The 23,687-nt window shown below is 40.2% G+C and overlaps 1 protein-coding gene across 6 annotated transcripts in view; it reads left to right on the top strand.

The window, feature by feature from the left end:
* CPNE8 (copine 8) overlaps positions 1-23,687 on the top strand; it is a 65,698-nt gene that overhangs the window by 20,777 nt on the left and 21,234 nt on the right. For 3 of the 6 annotated variants that reach the window (XM_081211646.1, XM_081211648.1, XM_081211649.1), the window contains exons 2-12: positions 1,146-1,186; positions 2,080-2,126; positions 5,840-5,943; positions 7,745-7,784; positions 8,592-8,668; positions 9,439-9,510; positions 11,380-11,443; positions 14,416-14,519; positions 17,632-17,736; positions 21,500-21,541; positions 22,115-22,190. In XM_081211646.1, coding sequence (XP_081067772.1) covers positions 1,146-1,186; positions 2,080-2,126; positions 5,840-5,943; positions 7,745-7,784; positions 8,592-8,668; positions 9,439-9,510; positions 11,380-11,443; positions 14,416-14,519; positions 17,632-17,736; positions 21,500-21,541; positions 22,115-22,190 — 772 coding nt within the window. Of the gene's footprint in view, positions 1-1,145; positions 1,187-2,079; positions 2,127-5,839; positions 5,944-7,744; positions 7,785-8,591; positions 8,669-9,438; positions 9,511-11,379; positions 11,444-14,415; positions 14,520-17,631; positions 17,737-18,115; positions 18,241-21,499; positions 21,542-22,114; positions 22,191-23,687 lie in introns of those variants that run through there. The other 3 variants (XM_081211647.1, XM_081211650.1, XM_081211651.1) reach the window with 3 other exon arrangements.

The raw sequence follows: 23,687 nt of genomic DNA, 5'->3' as shown, positions 1-23,687 counted from the left end.
TTTGTCTAAAACAGTGTTGGTACCTTATTAGAGTAACTATTAAGCTATACCTTTCATTGAGGGGAAGTGTTCTAGCTTTCCCTCCAAATGTGCCTCATTCTTACTTTAATCCTCTGGGTAATGGATAAATGTTAACATGGTTTCTCCTTGCCACATCTTGCTGCTGGCTACTATTAAGAAGTGGTGCCTCATGCAGATAATAACAGACCTCTAAAGTGTTCTGACAGGGAGACTCTTAAGTTTTAAAACCACCCCAAAATTGGATCATATTTATTGATGGAAGTTGCTACAGCTGTCAGTGGCTGCTAGCGATGATGACTGATGTGCCTCCACTGTCAGAGGCAGTTTCTGCTTGTGTGCTTTTCATAGGCATCTGGCTGGCCACTGTGAGAACAGGAAGCTGCACTAGATGGCTTTTCTTATGTTCTTACAGTTTGCTAGTTTGAATGTAGCTGCAAGCTACAGTTTGTGCTATACAGTGGTACCTTGGTTTATAACTTAATCCTGTCCAGAAGTCCGTTCTTAAACCAAACCGTTCTTAAACCAAGGCATGCTTTCCCATCGCAGCGGGGGACTCAATTTACAAATGGAACACACTCAACAGGAAGCGAAACATGTTCTGCTTCCAAGGCAAAGTTCACAAACCAAAACACCTACTTCTGGGTTTGCAGCATTCTTCATCCAAGTTGTTCGTAAACTAGGCCAGGCATCCCCAAAACTCGGCCCTCCAGCTGTTTTGGGACTACAATTCCTATCATCCCTGACCACTGGTCCTGTTAGCTAGGGATGATGGGAATTGTAGTCCCAAAACAGCTGGAGGGCCGAGTTTGGGGATGCCTGAACTAAGCTGTTCTTAAACCAAGGTACCACTGTATTGTATTGCTGAGGTTGTAGGCAGTGTGTGAACATGAAGAACAGTAAAAATAATCTTTAGTTCAGGGCAACTGGCAGTTCCTCAGCCAGTACAAAAGCTAGTTGGACTGATGAAGCAGAGTACTCTCATTTGTTGGCCCCAATATACATGGCAATGAAGGCAGAGATCACTTTCTTTAATAATCTCTTCCAATATGACTCTTTCTGTTTAAGATCTTTAGTAGTGATTTTTAAAAACAGAACGGTAACATGATCTTTTCTTTCATGAATAGGAACCTTTTGGACCGAGACACATTTTCAAAATCTGATCCAAGTAAGTACAACATTTATTTGTTAATGAGATTTTCAATTTCCTATTCACCTCTCACAATATTTTCTTTTAAATTAAAATGAATTATGCAGGGGACTGGATGAAAGGTTAATTAGCCAGTAATCCTTACTGATAATTTTTGGTACTGGTTCTTGTGTAAGTAAATCAGTGCCCTGGTACTATAAAGCCAGGGCTGCAATGAAGCCAACCTTGCATCCTTCTGATATGGTTTTTCCTTTACCACTAACACTGAATAATTCTTTTGAGTGATGGATGCATAAATAAAAACTGAATATTTGCTAAATGAAGAGTTTAACATAGTTTCTGTTTGGAAGATCAAGGAAAATAATTAAAGAAAGCCTTGTTCTCTTCATTGCTAGTAGACGTGCATATGCACTTTTCTTGGGCACGGTAAACTAACTAGAAGAGCCAACTTTTAATAGCAGAATATTAAATGTCTGGAAGACAAGGAGATATTTCCTCCATTGTTCTTAAATGGTTTCCCAGTTAGAAGGATATTGGTGAAAGAAGTGTCTTAAAAAAAAAAAGTTTTGTAACTTCAGCTGATAGGGCTAAAATATTCTGTAACTGTTAAACTTGAAACAGGTTTCTTCTACTTATGGTTTGTTAGATCTGATGTATATGGTCAGGAATAACAGCTAGACTGTATGACATAGTATTCAAGTAAGACAGTGTTTGAATGCTGGATCTTATTGTGAAGTTTCATTAAACATGAAGCACGATCTCAGATGGCTCCTAAATGGACTTGGATGTCTTATGTAATATTTTAACGTTTGCCTAATATCTGTAGCATTATAGCTTTGAGTATTAGTTGTAATGGAAAAGTTAAACAGAACATATGAAATTGATCACATTCTTCTTTTTTGTCCCCACAGTCTGTGTTTTGTATACCCAGGGTATGGGAAATAAGGAATGGAGAGAGGTAAAGCTTTTTGTTATTGCATTTATATACGTATATATATGCAATATATATATTGTTGCATGCCACCCCAATCTCAGAGCAGTGCGAGATTACTAGTAACCCTAGTAATCTTACCCAGGGTTCATGTTTGCTTTGGAATGAGGTACAGAAGAGACTGTGGTTCCGTTATGATGTATGGTTCCATTATGATGTATGGTTTATTTACACATCTATACAACCTGAGCCTGCAATGGAGGGATCACAGCATTAACACCCCAAGAGGGTCTTACTTCCTCCGTAGTGACAGCCTTGAACTCAAACAGAAATTGAACATTGCTCTGTCTGGCTTCCCAGCTTCTAGCTCAGGGGCAAGCAAAATGTTTCAGCAGGGGGCCAGTCCACTGTCCCTCAGACCTTGTAGGGGGCCAGACTATATTTTTTTTGGGGGGGGGAATGAATGAATTCCTATGCCCCACAAATAACCCAGAGATGCATTTTAAATAAAAGCACACATTCTGCTCATGTAAAAACACCAGGCAGGCCCCACAAATAACCCAGAGATGCATTTTAAATAAAAGGGCACATTCTACTCATGTAAAAACATGCTGATTCCCAGACCGTTTGCAGGCCAGATTTAGAAGGCGATTGGGCTGGCTCTGGCCCCTGGGCCTTAGTTTGCCTACCCATGTTCTAGCTCATATCACTCAACTCTCAATTCTACCCTTTGTCTTCCAAACTCCCAGGCAGTTCAGGGAGGGAGCCCACCCATTGCCCTCTGGTGCCTTTGTTCCCTTCACAGCACATTACCTAGGCTAGCACAGTACCAGGAAGCTAGCCTGGCTATTCCAGGAATTAGAAGGGGACTAGGTTTACTACCCCCCCCCCCGAAAAATCCTCACAATGTATAGCAGTGCTTTGTTGTTCTGGTAGAAGGAAAAGCTTGTAGCTTCGTTTCAATAAAAAATGATAGCTCCAGGTTGTTAATATAGAGACTTGGGGTCACATTTTTTAAAGAGCAATGTATACTGGGCTCATTCACACATCACACAGTAACATAAGTAATGATTTAACATGAATGTGCTTAACTCACCTGTTTTGCTCTTCTCTGATAATATGTGGGGGAAACAAACCATGATTCTTGACATTAGTATTAATGCAGAGATTATGGATACAGACTAACTATGATCTGTAAAGAGGAATTGTTCTTGGCTTAATATGGTTTGTTTCTTAGAAGTTCTAGTAGGGAGGAGCAAAGCAGGTGAGATTGGTGTGCTCTATTATGTATGGATTACCTTGATGCATGAATGAAGGCACTCTGTTCCCAATCCTCAGCTCAGTTTTGTTATACTACCATAATAAAAGTTTGCTTCTTGCAAGTCATGTTTGTTTACTCTGAAGTAAGACCCATTGACTGCAGCACAAGTAAATACTTGCAGGTACAAATGTGTATCGTTGTATTTTCTTTTTCAACGTATTAATGGTTTCCAAGGGTAAAGCCTCAACTGTAAAATTGAGCAAGATGCCTGAAGGTATTATTTCAAAGCCTTCCAATTTGGAGTTCCAGAAATATTAGTATCAGCTGTAAATTTATTCATTGGCTATATTTCTTGGGTTCCTATTGATCCACCTAAGAGCTTGGATTTGCAGCATCTCTGGCAATGACTTAGATTAATTACATTTTCTGTACTGGCTGAAAAAGCCAGTTCTGGATTGGCAGGACCTGTTAATGGATAGTGGATATATAGATGCAGAGAAGTAACATCTGACACTCTTCTTCCATTTGCTTTGTGGTGCTTTTTATTTATTTATTTATTTATTTATTTATTTATTTATTTATTTATTTATTTAGAGCACTTGTATGCTACTCTTCAGCCAAAAAGTCTCCCGGAGTGGCTTACAAGAAAGCTAAACAAGACACTCCCTAGACACTCTGCAGGTTTACATTCAAATAAATAAATAAAAATACAACACACGAGGGGAAAGGAACAAAGCTCAAAGTTGAGGCTCCAGTTTCTAGACAGTTGTTCCTATATTGACCAGCTGGCATAGTTTAGAGGCAGGAGGTATTGTATCCCCGTCCGAGTCCCATTGCCAAGCAAGCAGGGGCTAGGAGTCGCCAAGAAACACTTGTCTGAGAGCAGAATCCACATACAAAGTCACACACTTAGAGGTCAGGGAATCCAGATGACCACAGAGCCAAGGGTCCAGTCCAGGGATGCAGATAGCAAGCAGCAAGGTAGAGCCAGGAACCACAAGCATTTGACTGCTGCTGAGAGCTCTGTTTAAGAAGGCCAGAGCCAGCTGGTTCCCATCAGTGCCTTCTCCTCTTGTGTCCTTAAAGGCTGATCATCTGCAGGTAGAGTCACTCCCCCTTCAGACTGCTGTTCAGCAGGCGAAGCTACACTAGGTGCTTGATGGAGCTGGGCCTCAAGCAAAGCAGATGCAATGAACCCTGCTTCATCTCTCTCCCAGTGAGGCAGTCTGATGAAATGACTGCCCCCAGATGACAGTTGAGGGAAAAGAGGCCTGATTTGTAGTCATAGCTTTAAGCACCTGTCTAGAATCTGTGACAATGGATGTTACTATTACTTGCCAGAGCTTTCTATCCCTTTGATGCCGAATTCCATATTTTTGGAGGCTACAGAAACACATCTCCTTAAAATGTTGGACTTCATGACTTGTACTGCAGTAGCCTCTTAGTCAACGCTATAGCCTTAACCCATACAATATTAGGAATATAGGAAGCTGCCTTAAATAAAGTCAGACAATTGGTCCATCTAGCTTTCTACCCTGATTGACAGCAGCTTCCTAGGGTCTTATACAGGGAACATTCCCATTCGTACATGGAGATGCCGCCAATTGAACTTGGAACCCACTGCATGCAAAGATGCTCGATCACTGAGCTGTAGGCCGGCCCTTCCCTGATGTATTGATTTTAGCTTTTAGTAGATGCTCCCATTTAGATTGTTCCTGATTCTGAGCTTCTTGGTTCTTATGGAGAAGATAAACTGTCCACTTTGAAATCTTCCTTTTAGCAATTTAAGTGTTCTGGCAGATTTAGAAGTTTTGTTTGTGTTCTGTTTAAAAACAAATAAAAGTAAAATGTTGCTAATTGGCACTTTGCTTAGAATCTCAGAGGAAAAGATTGCTTAATAGTGTCTGCTAGTTATAACGCCCTGTCCTGCATCAGCTGCCAATTCCAGATTCTGAGCAAATTAGCAGAAATTGTTCTTTCCATCTATTACTAAAGATTTTCCTTAACTGTTCACTTGTTCTGAAGCTTTACATCATGTTTCATGGCTCAAACAATGGTTTAGTTTTTAATTATTTTTATATATAACCTCTGAAAATTTATATGGGAAATGAATATGATGTATATACCATCTTTCTGGAAAATTTATAAAATGCAGCGTTTATTGCAATACTTTACTTTAGGATATCTGCTACATATTTTGGAAAATAGTTTGTCTGTTTGATTTCTGTTTGGCACCTCTTAAGATATTGTAAACAAATATTGCATAATGGCTCCTGAGATCTTAAGTAAAATAAATATTGGTGAAAATTACATTCATTGGGTGTTGAATATTCTCAGGCTAGGAGCTGCTTTTAGCTAGGTCTCTTTCCCTGCCAAATGAAAACCTTATATTTCTTCATTTTTTCCATTTTGTGTGTGTGTATGTACTTAACATATGTAGTTTTTATTGATATACTTCCCACAACATCTTATTTTACAGTTTGGGAGAACCGAAGTAATTGACAATACTTTGAACCCAGATTTTGTGAGAAAATTTATATTGGATTACTTTTTTGAAGAGAGACAGAACCTGCGATTTGACTTGTAAGTTTATTTATATACTTTGGGGTTTGATTATATTATGACAGTATATCTGATCTACAAGAATAGTTAATGAAGTGGAATTTTAAAACATTTTGACATTGGATTGTATCTTAATGTAGTGGTAAAACATGTTTCCAGTCAATTCATTACAGCAAACTATGTTGTTTCAAATTCAGCTAATGGATCTACAGTTTTCCTTGGTATAATTATTATTTTACACTATGGATACTAAACCCGGTCAGCTTCGAGGAAACTTTTAGCAACCTTGTTAAAACACTTTTTCCAGATTGCCATCCACCCGTTAGGCCTCACCAGCACTATAACTGAAGACTTTTGTTGAAGCCTCTGCTTCAGGTTCTGCTGACCTATTTAAGTGCAGGTCTGTTTTTGCTGTTCGTTTTTCCTGGAATCTTCCCCTGGCTCTCCTACCAGACATTTCCTGCCTAGCATTCCAAATAGCACACCACTTCTTCTCCATCAGTGCTCTAGAAAGGTTCTCCACTTGTCTCTTCAGCCTAAGGCAAGTGAGTCAGCTATCCCAGCAATCCTCTGGCCACCAAGCCACTCTGCCATCCTTTCAGGTCTTCTTTCTTCCTCCTTGATCCACTTCTGTTGCCTTCTCCTGGCTGTCCATAACAATTGCCAGTCATGGACCCTCCAACCATATAGCCAGCTCCTAGCCATATATACACTTATTCTGGCCACTCTAGTCCAACCCCAGCCAAATTCAAAACTTGTACCCACCAATCAGAACATGCGGAACTTATGTTCTTTTGCATACTGAGAGTTCCATCTCCACTCCCACCCCAAGCATTAAGGGTTAAGGTTCTGCATTGACAGCTAAATCGACGTTCACCTGAACAGACATAGAGAGTTCCGCCATCATACACATTACAATGTATATTACAATGCAAATGATGGAAAGATTACACAAAGACTCTCCTCCCTGAAAGAGAGGGGAGTGGTTGTGGGCGGGAGCCCGAGCACCGCCCAGCAGGGGGTGTGGCCCCTGCCTCCAGCTCACCTGGCTGGCGCTCACGCCCCCCCCCCGGTGGCCACCCAACCAGGTGCCACGGAGGGGGCGTGTTCAGCAGCCTTTTGCTGCAGCGCCAGCCTCTCCCTGGCCTCATTCCTTGTCGTCGTCCCCTCGCGAGTCACCCACCCTCCACTCCCTTTTGGTTAGGGCTTAGGTCATTGGCCTTGCTATGGACCTTAGGTTGGTCACCCTGGTTGCCCAGGGGGCCTGGTAGGAGTTTTTCCATTTGGCATTAGGCTTTTTGGTTTTTTCGCCTACCTCGTAGCAATCGTCACAACTTTTGTGGTATTGGTGGGTAGGTTAGGCATTGGAATAATGTGTTGTGGTGTGTCGAAGTGCTAGGTGTGGCCATCGCCTATGCCTTCAATTTTAGGGGTATTCCGTTAAAGGAATCTGGGGGTCGTGTATTCCGTCCGATGCCTGCTTGGCGGGAGGCCATGGCACGACCCTCGGTGACAGCAGGGGAGAGCTTATAGTTGGATTAGCATCAACAGGCTCCACTTACTGGTGAATAAACCCACTTGTTTCGATCCAATGCCTAAGCCAATACCTTTTCATTCCTGTAATCAGTAAAGTTGTGGCCTTTTCTAGCCCATCAACCTTGTATCACGTGTCCCTGTGTCTTCATTTCACTTCGCGGGGGTCGGGTCCTCGAACCACAATACCAGCTAAAACCCAGTTTTAACCAGCAAGATTACTTCACTGTTTTACATGGGTATTTGAGCTTATAAGTAGATTAAAATATTTTGTTCTTTTTCATTTTAGGTATGATGTGGATTCAAAGAGTCCAAATTTATCGAAACATGTAAGTGCTACTTTATTTTAACCTTAAGTGTTTCCATATCTCATGTACACATTTTATGTATTTTAAGCTCTAATTATCCCTGACTGTAATTTCTGCATCTCATTGCTATTTAACTCCTACCTTACAATTTTGTCCTTTATATACATGCCACTTACGATTTCACTTCATGCATCTCATGAAGTGAGCTTGAGTCCATGAAAGCTTACCGTATATCATACCATCTGTTAGTCTTTAAGATACTACAATGTGCTCTAAATATTTTTGCTGCAATATACTAACAGAAGTGGACAACATTCAAGACAGTTGTCAATCTTCCCAGGAGTGGACATCAGCACCATTGTTTGTTTCACAACCACCATCAACAGGGTGGCCTCAGGAGGAAGTTAGCTGGTATTCCCAGCCCCTGCTAAACTCAGGAAATTATAAGTTTGCTCAAATTCTGACCCTTCACTGAACATAGAGATTATGGGGAGTCTGTCCCCCAATATCCACACCAGTACATGAAGAAGAAAGAAATATTTTCCTCCTGCACTTCTCAAAATTTTTGTTGTTGCAGCTTATCATAGTTAAGATAGTTCTGGATCCAGATAGCGTGACAAGCTTTGGTTCATGAAAAGCAAGGTTCCAAACTTGCCCAGGTTAAGGTGCAATGCTCACTTAAGCATTAATTATGAACCATAATTGATCAGTGTGTCCAAATAAAGCCTTTAATTCTATCTAAATACTGCATTTCTCATACCCATAAGCTTACTAAGTGCAAAGTGGGGATGGGGACTTAGATTTATCATTTTCATAATAATTTTTCAGGACTTCTTGGGACAAGTTTTCTGTACGCTTGGAGAGATTGTTGGATCGCAAGGAAGCAGATTAGAAAAGTCAATCATGTAAGTGTATTCTTTTCAAAGAAACTGATGCTAAACTTCCTATATCCTTCCCACTAGCTACTGATCCTGCCTTTGGGTCTGGCAGATCCTTGTGTTCTCTGGTATTTGACAAATAAAAATTCTAGACAGGGAATACTGTCAAGGAATGTCATTTTTTATTCACTGTTGGGTGTTCTGAATTTGTGTGGTGCTGTTTTAAAGTAAATTATAGCACTGTCTTCAATTAAGGTGAATTGATTTTTCATCATTCCATCATTATATAGCCTGAAATTGTAGTCAACATAAAAATAAGATAATTAGTTCTATCAATAGGAAATTTGACATGGAAAATCCACTTTTTCGAGGTATAATCTAACCAAATGACACCGTTTATGAACTTGGCTTGTTTCAACAGACCATAGTTAAGATTAACCACAGTTGGTCTGGTTTCAGAATAGAATGACAAGCTGCAGTCAATCTAACACAGAAGCAAAAGCTTATGATCTCTTCCCTGCAGCCATATCTAAGAAACAAACAGTGAAGGGAGCTTGTGAGCTGAAGGCTTATTGTTGGCGATTCTCATGACTCAAAACTATGGGGTTAACATTCCATCCAAGCAAGACCATCGGCTGCAATCTTGTTTCCTCTTGCCTAAAACATAATTATGTCAAATGCAAAAATATGCATTTAGCTACCTCAGTAAAACTCCATTATATAGCCTTGTTACAAGTTCCCATTTTAAACCAGTCACTGAACTAAAGGCAATATTAAAACTCGCATCTGTTTGGCAGATTGAAGCTTCCCTGGTGGAACCTGCTTTCCAAAGCAAAAATGGCCATTGGCGGCGCAAGCAGTCTGCAGAAGTGTGTATTTGTAGATGGGGGAAAGGATGCTCCTGTGTGTGTTTGCATGTGGCTGCATAGTGCTGCATGTGTTTGCATTTCCCTAAAATGACTCTCTGGGAGCGACGCAGCATTGTGACATAGCTTTGTTCCCATTGTGACATTTTATAAGAATTAAGAAAGCTGATTGCATTAAGAATTACAGCTGTGCCACCTCTTGAAGCAGCAGTGAAACTTTTTATAAGAAAGGGAGAGAGAAGATTTAAAACTCCTGCCACTTCATCTTATGATAACCCTTCCTGCTCCCTATGAAATTAACTAGAAAGTTTATCCCCTTCCCCAAAGCCTGTTAAATAAACCTCCACCTGCCACTTCCATGAGAGGTGAATGGCTTTGTGAAAATAGAGGGCATTTCTGGTCCAGCTTTGGGCATGCTCCTTTGCATGGTGCTGTACATATTTGCATAGTGTTTGTGTGCTGCATGCTTTTGCATGTTGCTGCATATTCTCCTCGGTTTGCATGTGACACGCTGCTATATGTAGCTATGTGAGTGCCACACTCCTGCAAATCTTTGCATGTAGTTTGCTGTTCTGTGGGCGTTGTGCTGCTGTGCCTGTTTGTTTGAGGCATTTTCCTGTGTGAATTTGCGTGTGTTGTGTTGCAGACCTTTTTTGCATGCTTCATGTTACTATGTGTGCTTGTATGTAGAATACTGCTAAGTGTATTTGCAGGTGATATGCCACTGTGTGTGTAGAGTTACTACACATGTTTACATCTGATTTTTCTTCTACATGTGTGTGCATGGAGTGTGCAGTTGTGTGCTGCGTACTTTACATGGGCCGTGCTTAATAGGTAGTATGCTCCTGAGTGCGTAATGTGATGCTGTTTGCATGTGATGTGCCTTTTCATAGCTGTATGTGTTTGAGAGAGCGAGTGAGTGAGTGGAGCAGCCCTGACTTCACAATATTTTCTGTCTTGCCTTTGCCCGCTTCCTTTAACATTCTTCTTTACAACTCTTTTGATACTTCCTCCCTATTCACTTGATTTGCACTCTGTAAGAGTGGACTACATTGCAGGGTTGTGAAAGCCACTTTGCCAGCTATAGCCTCTCTCCCCCACTGGAGCTAAACCTCAGTGCACTACATTGTCTGGCTTTGGGGGACAAACTATGAAGGTGATAAAAGCAGGAATAATGTGCAGGCGACAGTAAAAATGGCCTTAACTTACAGATTAGTCAGATGTATGAAACATTTCCTATATTTTCATATAGTATAGATGCTGAGTTTTACAGGCTAAAAAGCCAAGTTTAATATTTTAATTAAGTTTTGTGCTCCCCAGTTATGTGAGTTTTCTGGAAAATATATATAGGAAATTTTTCTGATGCCCTAGAAAGTGATCTAATTTAGCATGTTTATTTTACTTATATTTAGTAAACAAAGCCGAAAATGTTGAATCTGTCAAGCATGCCTAATATTTATTTGCAGTTGACACCAATTTGTTGTTACTAATGAATGGGAGATATGGATTTTTTTTGGTGGAAAAATAATGCACCAAAAAGAATTCCCTCATCACTGATAATCTCACATTTTGTGCTCGCTTGCAACATAACACCCATAAACCAATATTTCCCTTGGTCTTTTGGCCCCAATCATAATCTTCTGCATGTTGTGGGAACACCAGAAGTAAAGACACTATGGTGCAGTGATACACTGATCCTCTACTTTCCCTATTAGTTAAGGAGAATGGCATATATTAGTACCAAAGGACTATATATGAGAGCTTGCTCAGGTTGATGGATGGAGAATGCAGAGAGGGAACTCTGGAGAGGAATGAACTGGTGAGTTTGGAATCCTTGTATTTAATTGCTATTACAATGTTGTTTTGTTACAGAGGAATTCCTGGGAAGAAATGTGGCACAATAATAATGACAGCAGAGGAGCTCAACTGTTGCCGGGTAAGTTAATATTTTGGTTTTCTTTTGTCAAAGTATATTGTTTGTCTCCTAGTTAGCACAGAGTACAATTCAAAGTGTTGGTGCTGACCTTTCAAGCCATAAATGGCCTCAGTCCAGTCCAGTATACCTGAAGGAGTGTCTCCACTCCCTCATCTCACACTGAGATCTAGCACTGAGGGTCTTCTGGTGGTTCCCTCACTGTGAGAAGTGCAGTTACAGCAAACCAGGTAGAGGGTCTTCTTGGTAGGGGCATTCACCCCGTGGAACGCCCTCCCATCAGATGCCAAGGAGATAAGTAACTATACAAGCTTTAGAAGACATCTGATGGCAATCCTGCATAGGGAAGTTTTAAAATGTTTAATTATGTTTTTATGTAAGTGGGAAGCTGCCCAGAGTGGCTAGGGCAACCCAGTCAGATGGGTAGGGTACCGTTGTTGTTGTTGTTGTTGTTAAGGTACATTTGTTGTTGTATTAAATCCATGTGTATATTGCTAGACTTTTAAGACTAGCTATTGCATGCTAATTCAGTGGTACCTCGGGTTACAGACGCTTCAGGTTACAGACTCCGCTATCCCAGAAATAGTACTTCGGGTTAAGAACTTTGCTTCAGGATGAGAACAGAAATCACGCGGCGGCAGCACAGCAGCAGGGGAGGCCCCATTAGCTAAAGTGGTATTTCAGGTTAAGAACAGTTTCAGGTTAAGAACGGACCTCCCGAACAAATTAAGTTCTTAACCTGAGGTACTACTGTAATCAGACTTTGAAGAGTAGACGTCTTGGCATTTGCTATAGAAGTAGAGCTAATCTTATGCTGCTTTAAATAATTAAATCTATTTAGGAACAACAAAGGACACAGCCTTACACCAAGTCAGACCATATATCTCAGTAATACTGTCAAACCTCGGTTGTCGAACGTAATCCGTTCCGGAAGACCCTTCACCTTCTGAAATGTTTGACAACCGAGGCACAGCTTTTGATTGGCTGCAGGAGCTTCTTGCACTCAAGCAGAAGCTGCGTTGGACGTTCAGGTTCCGAAAAGCTTACGAAAACCGGAGCTTTTACTTGTGGGTTTTCGGCGTTTGGGGGCCAAAACGTGCAAAAATGGAGCCATTCGAGAACCGAGGTTTGACTGTATTGACACTGATTGGCAGTGGCTGTCCAGGGTTTCAGACAGGAGTTTTTGCTACATGAAGATACCACAGATTGAACCTGGGTTATTTTGCATGCAGAACATGTCCTATCTACACTGAGCTGCAGCTCCTCCTCAAGGAATATTTTGTGTTGATGCATAGTCCCAGTTTTTATTAGTCTTAAAATTTAACAGGACTTACAGTGGTGCCCCGCAAGACGAATGCCTCGCAAGACGGAAAACGCGCTAGACGAAAGGGTTTTCCGTTTTGGAGGTGCTTCGCAAAACGAATTTCCTATGGGCTTGCTTCGCAAGACGAAAATGTCTTGCGAGTTCCTGCGGGGTTTTTTCCTCCCCCCCTTTCCCAAGCCGCTAAGCCGCTTAACAGCTGATCCGCTAAGCCCGCTAATAGCGCTAATCCGCTAAGCCGCTAATGGGCTTGCTTCGCAAGACGAAAAAACCGCAAGACGAAGAGACTCGCGGAACGGATTCTTTTCGTCTTGCGAGGCACAACTGTATCATTGTTAAACCAAGTATGTATGCATGGATGATGGAGCTAAATGCAAGGCTCATTGTAATAAAATGGCCACCACATGTAGATAGGTCAAAATCTACATGCTTTTCTTCACGAGTAGCTGCTTTCCTTGTGGATCATTCAGGACCATTTGTTTTGCCTCCACAATGTTGCAACAGTGTGGAGAAAACAGCATGGTAGTCACATACCAAATTCCTGGTCCTGAATGGCTTGTTACGTAGAATCAGCAGTCAGTGGATGCAGTTCAAATACAGTGGTGCCCCGCAAGACGAATGTCTCGCAAGACGGAAAACCCGCTAGACGAAAGGGTTTTCCGTTTTTGAGCTGCTTCGCAAGACGATTTTCCCTATGGGCTTGCTTTGCAAGACGAAAACGTCTTGCGAGTGTTCCGATTTTTTCCCGCTCCCCCCCCCTTTTCTAAGCCGCTAAGCCGCTAATAGCCTTTTAGCCGCTAATCCGCTAAGCCTTTAATAGCCGCTAAGCCTTTAATAGCCGCTAAACCGCTAATAGCGCTAGTCCGCTAAGCCGCTAATAGGGTTGCTTCGCAAGACGAAAAAACCGCTAGACGAAGAGACTCGCAGAACGGATTAATTTCGTCTTGCGAGGCACCACTGTAGCCTTCAACCTATTAAATCTGCGTCTGACGTACACCAGAGAGGATATGAGCTCACATAAGCAAAGCACCTCCCTATACATAAAAACATGTCAGACAAGGGTTGCTTTATTAATTCTTTTGTTCCCTTTCTATTTATTTATTTATTTCACCATTTATATACCATTTAAAGCTGTGGTTTCTAAGTGGTATTTCTTCTTCTGCTACAGTTTTGTGGCATTTTATGCTATTGTATTTATTTTATATGTTTTTTTAATTATTATTGGAGGTTGTCAAAGAGCAGAATGAAGAACAAATGAAGAATATCTCCTGTTGTAGAATATGAATATATTCTAACATGATTATATTTGGGTAATTGCAGTGGAAGGAACAAGAAATCCTTGCTATCTCTTAATTTGTAATTGAAATTTTGTTACAGTATAGCTTCAGAAGCCTAAAGTTATGAATAATTTGATTAAAATATTTGATATGATGTGTGTGACACAAATCATGACTCAAAATTCATGACTATGTTCCCATCTTGGTAGCAAATGAAAAGAAAACCAAAAATTACTTTGTAGTACCTCTTTTTTTGGTTAGTAAAATGAAAGCAATGTAAACTTGATGCCTAATACTTATGCAGTTTTTAATCAGTGTAAATAGTATGCTTGGTATAAATTATATACTTAATTTGTATTACACTCTTCTATTATTAGGATGCTGTACTGATGCAGTTTTGTGCTAACAAATTGGACAAGAAAGATTTCTTTGGGAAATCTGATCCCTTCCTGGTATTTTTTCGCAGCAATGAAGATGGCAGGTAGATACTCTTGTTTTCTTCCATTAAACATGAAGTCTTGTAAATTATAGGGGTGACCAGGGGATTTTGTGTGTAGTGTATTAAAAGTTTCTCTTTCGCAGTGCATTTGTCTTATTTTTTCTAGACTTACAAACCTCTTGTTTCAAAATACAACTCACAATTACACTGATGAGGAGAGAATGTGTATTTCCTCCGTGTGCCTGCTTCCATAGCTTTTTAAACAAACCAACAATATTTCATATTTATGCAATTTTTCAAATGTGGTCTTGCTCAAAAAAATATAAATCACTAACAGATGCTTATAATGAATAACAGTGATTTGGGTATCTAGGTTTCTTAGATAAGTCTAGGTTTCTTAACTTTTCAACTAAAAAAATCCTGAACTGAGGGGAAAAAACAGCTGGAGTGGTTAAAAACAATATTTACAGTTTCAGCAGTCTTGTATCTTTAGAGTGCTGTTGATTAGAAATTGAAACAGTCCAGTGCTCTAGGGAACTCTTTGCGCAAGCACCTCTGTGCATTAAATATGTCTAAATTGCCTATTTTAGTGGGTTGGTACTGGAACAATGAGTAAGATACTGGTTTCATGCAAGAGCAATCAACATATTGAAAAGGGTAAACTAGTAATCATTATATACTTTGACTTCCAAAATACTTTTGGTGTAAGATGGTGAGCCAGTAATTGTTTATGGAAAAGGAGACAGAGTTACACAGAGTTCTCATGACAGAGGAAAGTAGGCAGTGTTCCCCATATCTGTTATGGGTCTGGTGCTATTTAATTTTTTTTGTTAATGATCCAGAATTTTGGGTTTGTAATAAGGCAGATTAGTTTGCAGACGACATGCTTCAACATGCTATCAACACTATGTTCTGGAAGATTTTTGGTTACTTACTCATTTATAGCAGGGGTGGCTAACCTTTGGGTCTCTAGATGTTGGACAACAATTCCCATCAGCCACAACATTTGGGGGGGGGGGGACAAATGTTAGCCACCCCTGACTTGCAGCTGCGGACAAATCACTTTTCTCTCTGCCTTGATAGTATCCAAGTATATATATTGTTGCTATATATCAGATGGCGGTGAGATGGAGAAAACTGTAAAAGAACCTATTGAAAGTTGCTTGTGGCAACACTGCTTTGTGACGGCATGTGCATCTTCATTTGCATCAGTTGGAATCCATTCTCTGGTTGGGTATGATCTCATCTGGGGACAAGGCAGGAGAGAAGAGACCTGGTGTGTGCATCTTCATCTCCACTTGGGAATCTGCAATGATGAAAAACGAGACCAATCATATTTTTATTCCTCATGATTTACTATTGGCATCCATTTGGTCTGGAGTCATCATAGTAAGCCATAAGCCATGGTTTTCTGTGAAGGAGCAGCACACAAGTGCATGCTGCTGAATTGCTCCCCTTTTGTTCCTCCCTTTAGAGCCAGAAGTGACAAATAGCAAGTCTTGGCTTAGTTGCAACGTGTGAACCAACACTCATGGTTTGTTTCTGACCAAACTGTAATGTTAAGCCAAGGTTTGTTCTTTGCTAACTGATCCTGGCAATTTGTTCGGGAGAAGCAAATTGTGAGTGTGGTTCACATGCTGCTTGTTCACAGAATGGAGCCATTGTAAAGAGGAAGACCCAGTGAGCAGTAACACATACACAAGGCCTATTCAAGATCACTTAACCCGAAGTAGTCAGATACTTATACCCTTTAATCATCGTGTCGTGCTCATAATCACCGTGGTTTCTCCATAGTTTCATACATGCTTATACGGATGATATGGGATTCTACTCTGGGTTAGTGATTGTGAGCACAGAACCAGAAATGTTGAGTTTTTGGTACCACATCTAGGTGTTTGGGTCGGGTCACCAGTTACCATTGGCTGGAGCATATTTTCACTATTTAGAACAGGCTTCTCCTGGGGCTCTGCCCTTTGATTTCCAGCAGGGTGAGGGAAGAGGAAATCTGGGAACTTCAGTCCCCACAGACCATTGTGCATGGGAGTAGACGAGACACCAGACATACCCTGAAATCCTTAACAGGCAGCTTTCTGAGCATTGCAGAATGAGAAAGCAACAGACATACAAACCTTGGGGGCAGGAGAGCAGCATGTTGACCATTCCTGGTCTAGAAGCTTCTTATTGTTGTCAACAGTTAAAATATTGATACTCTCTGTGTTATGTACTGAGTTGAATAGGATCCAAAATGCAGCAGTCTGATTGGTCCTAGAGCAATAGGATTTAGAATGCAGCAGTCTGATTGGTCCTAGAACAATAGGATCCAAAATGCAGCAGTCAGATTGGTCCTAGAACAATAGGATTCATGATGCAGCAGTCTGATTGGTCCTAGAACAATGCAGCAGTATGATTGGTCCGCAGGAGCCACCCAAACCAGCTCCAGATGGAAGCGAATCCACAACCTGATTGGCTTACAGGAGAATCCCAGAATTAGCCAGTCATGTCCAGCCCATTATGTAAATAATGTATATAAAGCAGATATTGTGGGGGAACTTCCATTCCTCCTCACCACTATGAGTTGAATAAAGCGCATGAAATCAACTCTCGGCTCCGAGTGTATTTCACTCTGTGTTTAGAAATATACCAGTGTGAGAGAAGGTCAGTAAACAGCACCATAGCTGTTGCATCCTGGTGCCAAGGAGACAACTTGTCTTGAGGCTTTTGTTCTGTCTTCAGAGAGGTAGAGAAAAAAAATCAGGCACCTCCTCCCTGCTTTAATCCCAAACGGCAACATCTAATAATCAAGAACTCTTGCTACAAAACATTATAAGGGAAGGAGTCTGAATATTTTCTTCCTCACATATGAAGTGGTACAGCAGCCTCATCAAAGCCCCCTCCTCTGCTTGCCAGAGTTCCTCCTCCACTTCCTGCTGCTACCCATCATGTGGGCTCCGTAAAAAGAAAAAGAAGTGTGGTATAGCTATATGTGTAGGTGAATTTGAAAGCTGTTCACATGACTAAAAATGAAATAGTGGTCATTTTTTAGGAAAAAAAATTCACATAAATTACAGTTTATTCCCACTTGGTGGATTTGTTTTCAAAACTATCAATACCTTTAGATAAGTATTAAAATAAGAAAAGCTTGTTTGTGTTTCAGCTTTACAATCTGCCACAAGACAGAAGTGATAAAGAATACATTAAATCCAGTGTGGCAGGCATTCAAGATATCTGTCAGAGCACTTTGCAATGGAGATTTTGACAGGTAAGAGTTAAACCTTTCGTCTTAAGTAAAGTTTTCAAAGATTGGAGGTTCCTCGGTTTAGTTTAATCTTTTTAGAAGGCATAATATCAGTTCAAAACTTTAAGTAAATGTTAACATCACCATCATTCATTTAGTTAAGCGTTCATATGTAAGAGGTACATGGGGTACTGTAGTATTTTCAGTATAGTAATAGGTACCACTCTCCACAGATGATTGACAAGCAGATAAAAAGCAAACTCTCTGGAAACATGGAGCCACTGCTGCTAGTGCACTAAGAAACTAGTTACTGCTCTTTGTCACTGCAAAGCAAATATTGATGATACTGCTTTTCTCAAGAAAAATTCTTTTTGTTAAAGGTTCCTGGAGGTGTCCTCTTACTCAGAATTTATGGGATAAAAACCAGCCTACAAAGCAACTAACAGAATGTGCTGGTGCTTCCTTCCTTCTTTTTCATAAGTAGCAGTCATCACATGAGCATCTAGTGAAACAGAAATGGATGGAAAGGTATCTTCCCCATCTTGGTTACTTCATTCAGTTGTTTTTATAAGTCAGGTCACTGAGGTGCTTACAGACATTGCTGAGGCCATCTCTGCCTCAGCTGATCCACCTCGTCTTCTGTCTTTTTCATCTTATGGGCCACATAAGAAACTGAGTGGAAGGCAGACATTTTATAACAGTCCGATAAGGTTATATCATAACCCAGGTAAATCAAGGCATTCAGAACACAGCAAACTAAGTAGAATCAGCAGTGGCACTTCTCAGAATGAGTTTCATGCTTGAGTTCTAGAAAACCTAATAGCATTCACTGTCTTTCCTTCATTTTCAGAGGAAAGCCCTCCCCCTTTCAAATTAGAGGGGGATTAGTCATACCAAACTTCAGAACTTTAATGATATAAATTGCCTCTAAGAAATAAATATTTACAAGACAACTTAAATACTTTGGAAAATAACCTTGCTTAATTATCTGACCTCAATATTTGCTTGAAATGGAAATGAAATAGATGCAATTAGGTTAGACTTAACTGTTGAAAGGATTGCACCTTTAGTATTCCAAAACCTTCCAACGGGGCCAATCTGTTTGAAGGCAAATTCCTTGAAGGCTCTGAATATGGCAGCCATTAAAGAACCACAAAGCTAGTAATCACATAACCTAGAAGAAGAAATGGTAATATAAAACAAGCCCCAAAGCATGAATATCGAGTCCCAGGAGGCAAGCAGGAGTGACGCCTGTTCCACTCTGAAGCCCTGCCCCCATGGACTGGCCTGATTGGCCAGAATTCAAAATTGGGACTGGTAGGAACTCCCGCACGGAGATTTCTCAACTGCTGGCTGCCCACCCCAGGACTCGGCAAGCGGCTATTGTAAACATAGTTTGTGCCTGAAAACCCCTCAGCTAACTTATGACAAATGTTTATGACTCCACATGATGCTTTGCTACTTAAGAAATTTATATATACAAGTTAATACCCTCAATTGACTTGGGACTGAGCAGAAAGTCAAAACAGTGTCTAAAATAATTGATTTCTGTGGTTGACAAGGAATTCGGTGAATCTTTAGGAAAAGCACCTTTCCCAATAAGACCATCACAGGACTAGAATAGGCTGCAACTTCTGCTGAAGAGACCTGCAAGGCCGTTGCTGGAATCTTCATACAGCATTATTAGCATTTTAAGAGGGATGTAATTTTTATTAACAATTCTCATCTGTAATGCAGAAGCATACACAGCAGGGAATGCCATGACTTCCATCCTTTGTTCGGCTATTGGTATATTCTTCCCTTTTGTGTGATTGACTGGAGATTTTGCTGTGGCAAGGAATTTGCTCCTGAAAAAAAAAGTATTTCTCTGAGAGTAGATCCAAGAATCCACATGTTTCCTGTTACATTTTTCTTGTACTGTACTCTTTAAGAATACCTTTCTCCTAATTATTAGGTACACTAGCAGCAGTACTTGTATCTTAATGCTACATCTGCCTGTCAATCGCCCATGGAATGAGAAGTTGCTAGTTTGGATAACTGGACCTACCCTCATAGAAATGTATAGTTAGGGAAAAATCTAAATATGCTGCACTTGTTGTGACAACTTGATTTAGTACTTATTTGTTCTAGAATACAGCCTCCTTAAACTGCCATTTTCTTACAATTGGAATACAGTGGTAACTCGGGTTACATACGCTTCAGGTTACATGCGCTTCAGGTTACACACTCCGCTAACCCAGAAATAATGCTTCAGGTTAAGAACTTTGCTTCAGGATAAGAACAGAAATCGGGCTCCGGCAGTGCGGCGGCAGCAGGAGGCCCCATTAGCTAAAGTGGTGCTTCAGGTTAAGAACGGACCTCCGGAACGAATTAAGTACTTAACCCGAGGTACCACTGTATGACAAATATTTATACCTCTCTAATCTAGATCTTAATACATTCTGTCCCAACTGTTCTAGACTTATGATGGTTTGGTTCCATGTGCTTCTGATATCTTTGTACCACAAACAAAATTCCTTGAGATGTCCTGAGATACAGGGTGATTCCATGAAATAGAAAAAGCTGTTACTGTCAGAAGAAAATGCATAAGACAGTAATTCAGTAATAGCCAAGAGTCATTTACCATTGACATGAATAGGTATTAACTATTTCAGAGCAAAACTGTAATGCTTAGGAACATAAGTTGCCTTTTACAAAGTCATTCCACTGGTTTATCTACCTCAGTACTGTCTTCTCTGACTGGCAGTGCTCACCCACTAAGAGGACGTGGGTGGTGTTGTGGTCTAAACCACTGAGCCTCTTGGGTTTGCTGATCGGAAGGTCGGCAGTTTGAATCTGCACAATGGGGTAAGCTCCCGTTGCTCTGTCCCAGCTTCTGCCAACCTAATAGTTCGAAAGCACGTCAGTGCAAGTAGATAAATAGATACCACTGCAGCGGGGAGGTAAACAGCGTTTCTGTTTGTTCTGGCACTTGTCAAGGTGTCCCATTGTGCCAGAAGCAGTTTAGTCATGCTGGCCACATGACCTGGAAATCTGTCTGTGGACAAATGCCGACTTCCTTGGCCTGAAAGCGAGATGAGTGCCGCAACCCCAGAGTCGCCTTTGACTGGACTCAACCCTCCAGGGGTTATTTACCTACTTACCTTTTGCTCTCCAGAGATGTCACCTAGAATTGTTTCCCAGTCCCACCTCAGGATACTGTGGATTCAATTTGTGAATTTGGGCTTACAAAACATTTGCTCTTGTCATGGAGTTATGGCCAGTTGAATTTGCAATGAAAGTTGTTCCAAATCCATGGTGTTTATTCTCATTTCCTTGTTTAATGTTTATATATTCTGTGATTATCCTGATCCGTATTATCTTGTTAACTGTGGAGGAGCAAGGCTTCACCATTGTGGCACCAGCACTACAGAACTCCCTTTTCCAGGTTATTCACCTTGCACACTTTTCACAATAAAACCTACCCATGCATTGCTGGGACCTGTTGAGTATAGTGGTTAATTTTTAAATGAATTTTTATTATTGAGGCTTTTAGATGTTATGGTGTATTGCCTTGAGCACCTATCTGTTAGAAATGCAGCCGGAAATGCTTACAAATAAATTATATTCTCCTTTGTTTTAATCACTTTTTTTTTTACAAAAAAGGCGTAATCGTGATTATCAATTTAATAATTAGATATGGAAATGAAAAATACAAGTAGTAAAGTACATTACTCATTTATTTCTGTTGACAAGTTTGTTAGTATATGTGTATAGCTTTTTCTGTGTTTTATTTGTTTCTCTTCAGAACAATTAAGATTGAAGTATACGACTGGGATAGAGATGGAAGGTAATTTTTTTATTGCACAGCATTAATTGTTCAAAAGGAATTGTATGGCGTACATACTCATAGACTATTTGGGCAGCTTTTGGAGTTTTATACCAGTTATTCCTGTGCTTAAAAGCTTTAATGTGTGTGCTTGCAGGAAATAACATGAGTCTGCTGAGCCACTCCCTTATTGATTGTACACATGGTTATTTTGCAATCTGATGTATACCAAACCTCTTCATTATGCATTTTGACACGGGAGAGGGTTTTTTAAAATGCTTTTAACTCCACTTTGTGAAAAAATAACAATGCACATTTTGTGGGGAAATGGTATGTAATCATGTAGATAATGAACCAGATAAAAAATATTTCCTACTGCTTGGGTTTGGTTGATAACAGGAGCCTATTAGTGAATTTCATGGAGCAATGAAAAACTTTCGAATATAAAACAGAGCGCCAAATTGTGGGGCGTTAGACAAATTCCTAAAATGCCTCTTGTACTGGGAAGTGTTAGCTAGCATTTTGTTCACACCTTGACCTACAATAATACAGCTTATCCGCTAATCTGAATTTTTGTTTGTTTTTGTTTCCTAGTCATGACTTCATTGGAGAATTCACAACAAGTTATAGGGAGCTATCTAGAGGACAGTCGCAGTTTAATGTCTATGAGGTAACAGTAGATTTTTTTATATCCTCAAGTACAGGTAATAAACATCATGAATTGTCTATGTGCTCTTTTGTAATATGGGCCAGCACTATATAGTTTAACCACCTATCTTTTCGTAATAGAAAGCAGAAAATCTGCATAAAACCCAGAAGTCAAAGTGTGCGAACACACTTTCTAGAAATGCAGTCAATATATTTGTGGGTTCATTTTATAAAGATAAACACCATTTTATTATATAGCTTGAGTTTTCAACATAGTTATTGAACCTGTATACGTCGTGTAAAGGATAGCTCCCTTGGTAGAGGATGAAACTCTTAATCTCAGGGACATGGGTTCGAACCCCACATTCCTTTCTGGTGTTTTTTTATTATTATTATTTCCACTGCTTTCTGTTCAATAGCTCAGGTACGAAAGTCAGCCTAGTTGAAAGAAATTGGGGAAGAGATGCTCTTTCCACCCCTGTCACCTCTGTACTTCCCACTCCCTTCCCACTTCCAAAGGGAGAAAAAGGAAGGGATATTAGTAGTAAGTTAAAAGTGAAATACCTGACCAATAGCAATGTCTAGAGGTTGAGAGTGACTGAATTATATGACTGTATGGAGTTTCAAATATGAGGTGTAGCTAAGGAAAGAGGATGGAGGTGTAAAATAGATGTATCAGAGGAACTCTAACCTCTGAAAAGTATGATTTTAAAATTAAGAAAAGAGCAAAGTGCACTGTTGTAAAAATAAGTAAATTTTCAATAGGCGGCAGGCCATCACATGGGTGTTTATTTGCTACCTTTCATCAAGGCAGGAAACGTTTAGAGTGGAGTTCAGCTCCTTCCTGCCCTCATTTGGTCTGTTTTTCTGTGTCATCCAGGGTGGACCTATTCAGCTCAGCTTAGCTTAGCTTTCTGTATTCTGTGGACCTTGCTTTGTAAGTTGTGTGAGTCAATGCAAAAAGAAGAGATGATAAATGATAATGTTTATAGGCAAAAATTGAAAGATTACAGAGTGAAAAATAGATTCAAGAAGATACAGATGAGATAAAGGAAGATCAACAAAAAATATATTACAGTAATCAAGCCTCGATGAAGTAAAAGACTAAGCAAGCATTTTAGCAGTATCATTAGAGATAAAAGAACATATTTTAAAAGTGTTAACCAGTTGATGATATGATACTGAACGTGCCTAGATCTGCAACCGAACTAGATAAGTGTCTGTTTTAAAAAATCACATCCAGTTTCTGGTGTGTGAAGGAGGAGATAGAGTTAAAGGAACCAAATAAGAAGCTGAAGGAAGAAACTTAAGAAAACCAGTCTCCCAAGAAATTCAACTGAAGAAAGTGAGAAATCATCCAAAAAGAACTAAAGGAAGACATGCAGTGAGATGAGTAATCGAAGATGAGGTAGAATCTGGAACTGAAAAATATAACTTTAAATCACTAACTTGAAAATGAAAATAGCAAAAGAATGCAAGAGAGGTTGAGAGAGCATCAGAATAAGGGTTTCAGTTTAGA

Source organism: Podarcis bocagei (genome assembly GCF_964188305.1).
Source record: "Podarcis bocagei genome assembly, chromosome: 10".
NCBI lineage: Eukaryota > Metazoa > Chordata > Lepidosauria > Squamata > Lacertidae > Podarcis > Podarcis bocagei.
The sequence above is the reverse complement of the archived record's forward strand: the minus strand, read 5'-3'. Positions and strand labels throughout refer to the sequence as shown.